The 4365-nt window shown below is 45.5% G+C and overlaps 1 protein-coding gene across 1 annotated transcript; it reads right to left on the bottom strand.

Moving 5' to 3' along the window:
- Window positions 1-280: 280 nt before the first annotated feature.
- bhlhe22 (basic helix-loop-helix family, member e22) lies at window positions 281-3179 on the bottom strand. Its single transcript, XM_066685328.1, has one exon. The coding sequence runs from the start codon at window positions 3019-3021 to the stop codon at window positions 2167-2169; it is 855 nt and encodes a 284-aa protein (XP_066541425.1). The 5' UTR covers window positions 3022-3179; the 3' UTR covers window positions 281-2166.
- Between the last annotated feature and the right edge of the window lie 1186 nt (window positions 3180-4365).

Below are 4365 nucleotides of genomic sequence, written 5' to 3'. Positions count from 1 at the left end.
CATCAAACGCCAAACGCCTAAAACCACAAACAGCGCTGAAACTGTTGGAATTTCAGTTGATTAAAATGTTATAATTGCTAAAAGATTTCTATAACTACACTGTGCCTTTTTTTCCTAAGGCTTTTAAGAACTGTCACAGCCCAAAAATGGTCCTCAAAATTTCCCCAAAACAGCCACTAGTCCCTTGTGCTCTTTGAGATAATCAGGCAGGGGTTAAGTTTGATCAAAATATTTTAATAAAGCTTTTTCCAGTACATCAACAATATACAAATGCCCTCTGCACCCCCAACAAAAGCAATGCTTCTACAATGCTCACCAGTTTGACCTGACAACAAGCCAGAAATAATAACAATAATAATAACAATAATAATAATAATAATAATAATAATAATAATAATAATAATAATAATAAATACAAATCAGAAACCGCCTCCACAGCCGGCTGCAGGACTGGGGACCCAAAACAAACATCCAATAAATGTATATAAACAAGTAACATCTCAAATAAGGCCAAATGTACAGCAAAGGCCAAGTGTAGACTGTGCAGAAAGACCCCTGGCATGCAGACCATATGAACCCCAGTCACAGACCTTGAATGACTCCAAAGCAAAGTGAACTTTTCCACCTTTTTACTCTCATTGCCTTTCAAAGACCACCATGGGCCGAGCTGTCCAGAATGTCACTGAAAAGTCCTCGGTTTGTTTTTGTATTGTCTTTTTTTTGGTCTGTTTATCCACGTCCACTTCATGGTTGAAGTAACATTATGAATCGTAATGTGCCAAAAAAAAGGTAAAGGAAAGGAAAGTGTGGCTGTGGTGGCTGACATGTTGCCAGGTCAGTGGCTTTCAGTCTGTTGAGGGTCCGTGTGTTTTTTGTCATAGAGTCCCATTTCTCTGCGCTCATAGGCTTCAGTTTGTTCTTTGACTCTCACCAGGCTACCTCCTACACACCATCAGTGAGAGTGAGACTCAGTGAGCGGTCAAGAACAAAAACCAGTCCCACTTTAAGTGAAGTGTCTGTAATAATTGTGTAATTATATATTAAAAAACACATAATGACAATGTAACTACGGCTGATGTATTTGAATGTGTAGAGCTTATGCAAATATTCACCTGTAACCTTGTCAGTTTTGGCCCAAGTGTGTTGTAAATGATGGTTTTTCTTTGTGTAATTACACAGGTGTAAGAATGTATACAACAAAGCTTTTCTGGTTGTAACAGAAGGTACTAACACATAAATATTTACTCTGCATCTGTAATAGCAGGCTTGTGCTAGCAACCAGACCCCTGTGCAATTTGAAGGTATCTACACCGCAAAGATACCTGTTCGTCATGAAGATACTGTAAAAAACTATAGATGGGTACTAAACTATGTGGTCAGGCTACCATAACAACACCATAATCCCTGTGGTGATTGTTATGTTATTACATTGTTATAAATGACTTAGAATCCCGGTGTTAATTTTGTTGCTTTAAGATATGTGATGCAAATATGTAATCATCATCTTTTTAAAAGCTAGGACATTGGTTAATCACTATGTTATAACACAAGCATACCACCGTAGCCCACTAAATGTTTGCATTAATAATGAAGGTAATTACACAGCTCCTGTTACAAGCATAAAAGTCTTATTGGATAAGCCAGTTGATACATTTCTAATAAACATTTTACACGCAGGTAATTCCACATGTGAAGTGATATTAGCACAGCTATAAAGATGAACTGCACTGAATTTGAGCTTCCCGACTGTATGTGAAATATGAAGGTTTATAAAATGAATGTTTATAAAGAACAAACAGCAGTTGGTCTAATTATGTTTGTATTCAAATGATTAAAAATTTTGTTATTACAACTAGAAACAAATTCATAAAATAGCAAGAGTTAAAACTGAAGTTGATGCAGGTGCCAAAACACAAACTGTAACCCATTCATAAAAGCATCTCTAGCAGTTACAATGTTATTCGTGTGTAATTACACCATTATTACAGACACAGTATAAAGTGCGGCCAAAAACACCTCTTAGGAATGGAGTCATTTAAAAAAAACTTCCCTCCCGTTGACCTCCATTCTCAGAGTTGGGAAACAGCAGCCTAGGTCTCAGAGTGAGGACTTGTCGCGACTTTTTTTTTTTTTCAAACTTGAGTCCAGCGCGGGTCATTACAGTCTTTAAGGCTTGTCCGTGCACTGTTTGCACAGGCTGGACGTGTTGAAAAGGGCACACTTGTCTGGACACGACGAGGCCGCGGCTGCTGCGGCTGCTGCCGCGGAGGGGAAGGAGTAGGCAGGGCCCTGTTCGTAAGCGAGTCCCGGGCCGAGGGCAGCGGCTGCCGCGGCAGCGGCAGCAGCAGCACTGGGCATCGGCGGCGCCGGCATCGGCTGCTGCCCTTGGTTGAGGTAGGCCACGAGCCTCCGCATCTCCTCGAGCGCCTGCGCCTGCATGAGGATGTAGTTCTTGGCGAGCAGCAGCGTGGCGATCTTGGAGAGCTTGCGCACGGACGGACTGTGCGCGTACGGGATGACCGCGCGCAGCTCGTCCAGCGCGTCATTCAGGTCGTGCATGCGCCGCCGCTCGCGCGCGTTGATGTTCAGCCTCAGCATCTTCTGCTCGCGGTTCTTCTTGGGGCCAGTCTCGGGCGCCTTGCCCTGTGCGCCGGACGAGGCGCACGACTGCGCCGCGGAGTTGCACGATGGCGCGCGAGCTATGAGGTCGCAGCGGCCGTCGCTGTCGTCGTCCGGGCTCTGCTCGCCTCCGCTGCTCTCGGCTGCGGGCGTGCGGCTCGCGCTGGAGTCCCCGTAGCGCGCGCACAAGGAGCCGGTAGGTAAACCCAACGCTCCCGCGCCTCCTCCTCGCGCACCTCCCCGCCCAGCGCCGCCTCCTCCAGCGGGGTCGCTCTCTCCCGTGTCGTAGCAGCTCGAGGACAGCGGCTCGAGTCCCGGTGCCACGCGGAAAGGGTCCATCTTCCTGCCGGACACTGCGCTCAGGGTTTTGGGGAACAGCTCTCCGCTCATCCTCCTCTCCATGAGGGGCTCCGAGCCGTCGAGGGTGGGTTTCTGTTTTGGGGGAAAGGAGAAGAGGAAAAGAGGAGGAAAAAAAAGTGAGGGATTCACGTCTCGCTCATGCGAAGTGCGCGTGCTGGGGGGTCGCTGGCTGGAGGCGCAGCTCCTCCTAAAGCGCTCCCTTCACCTCCTCCATCGGAAAGAAAAGAGGAGGAGAGAAGGAGAAGAAGGAGAAGGAGAAGAAGATGATGATGTTGATGATGAAGTGGGGGAATTGGGAGGGGGTGCTTTTACATCATGATCCTCGCGCTCATATCATCCTATTGGGATCGAGATCTCCATCCAATCGCCTTTTAGCTCCAACATAGTTTTGGAGACCCACCTTCTGATCACCTGCTCCACCCTCCGTGACTCTGCTCCATGACCGGCTGAACATTCAGGGGCTGCGCGTGCAGCTTATGGAGACGTCCTTTGACGCTGTGCCCTGCTGGACACACAGGGCCTTTCTGGACTGGACTTCACTATGGACGGTAACTTAAGCCCAAAGCTCAGGACTGACAGCTGTGGGTGGGGAACTGAGAGACCACCACCAACCCCCCCTCCCAGGGATTCCTAAATTCTGACTGAAGCAAAAGTGCATTGGGCTGTTTCTCTCCGTTCTTTATTTCCCAAAGAATGTTAACTGCATTCTCTCATAGTGTAATAATATCTAATAATAATAACAATAATAACAGGGATCAAGTCTGACAGTGTGCCCAAACTTTTGCATACCGTCGTTGTCAGACCAAAAACACGTATCTCCTTTTTTGTCAGTAACTGCATCATTTGAACACAGCAACTGTCCTTCACACTGTGTAAACATTTCATAATGAATGAACCAATAGAAATGCTCCAAAATAAAATTATTTGCAATAAAATCTTTTTACTTTGACTTCCATTTATTTTTTTCTTAATTTTTTCCTTCTCCTATAAACTTGCTATTTTGGAGATACGCGTTTTGATTGAACAGAAATTATTTATGAATTAACAATAATAAGAGATTACGATATTTTATTCCTCAAAGCGTCCACCTTAAATCACCTTAAATCAAACGGAAAGCTGCGATGTAAGGTGGAAGATACGACTCTGTGATGAGACGGCGGTACTTTAATGTACCTTCAGGCCGCGTGCTGCTCTCACGTCACAAAGACAAATATCAGTTGCTCACTGATTTGACCCGCCGTTTGTCCGAAGCGTTCTGATTGGCTAATTATTTAAAATAACAGAACAGTGCTGTCCATTTGCGTTTGTCCTCTTTAAATACTGTCTGCTGTGTTATTACTGTTCTTTAAGCACAAACCGACGGAGACACCGCACGTCACTGAAAGT

This window comes from Hoplias malabaricus, chromosome 1 (assembly GCF_029633855.1).
Source record: "Hoplias malabaricus isolate fHopMal1 chromosome 1, fHopMal1.hap1, whole genome shotgun sequence".
Taxonomy (NCBI): domain Eukaryota; kingdom Metazoa; phylum Chordata; class Actinopteri; order Characiformes; family Erythrinidae; genus Hoplias; species Hoplias malabaricus.
Note: the sequence above shows the minus strand (reverse complement) of the source record. Positions and strands in the feature narration are given on the sequence as shown.

Coding starts and splice junctions, on each gene's coding strand:
- bhlhe22 (XM_066685328.1), bottom strand. CDS start 3,021: ATGGAGAGGAGGATGAGCGGAGAGCTGTTCCCCAAAACCCTGAGCGCA.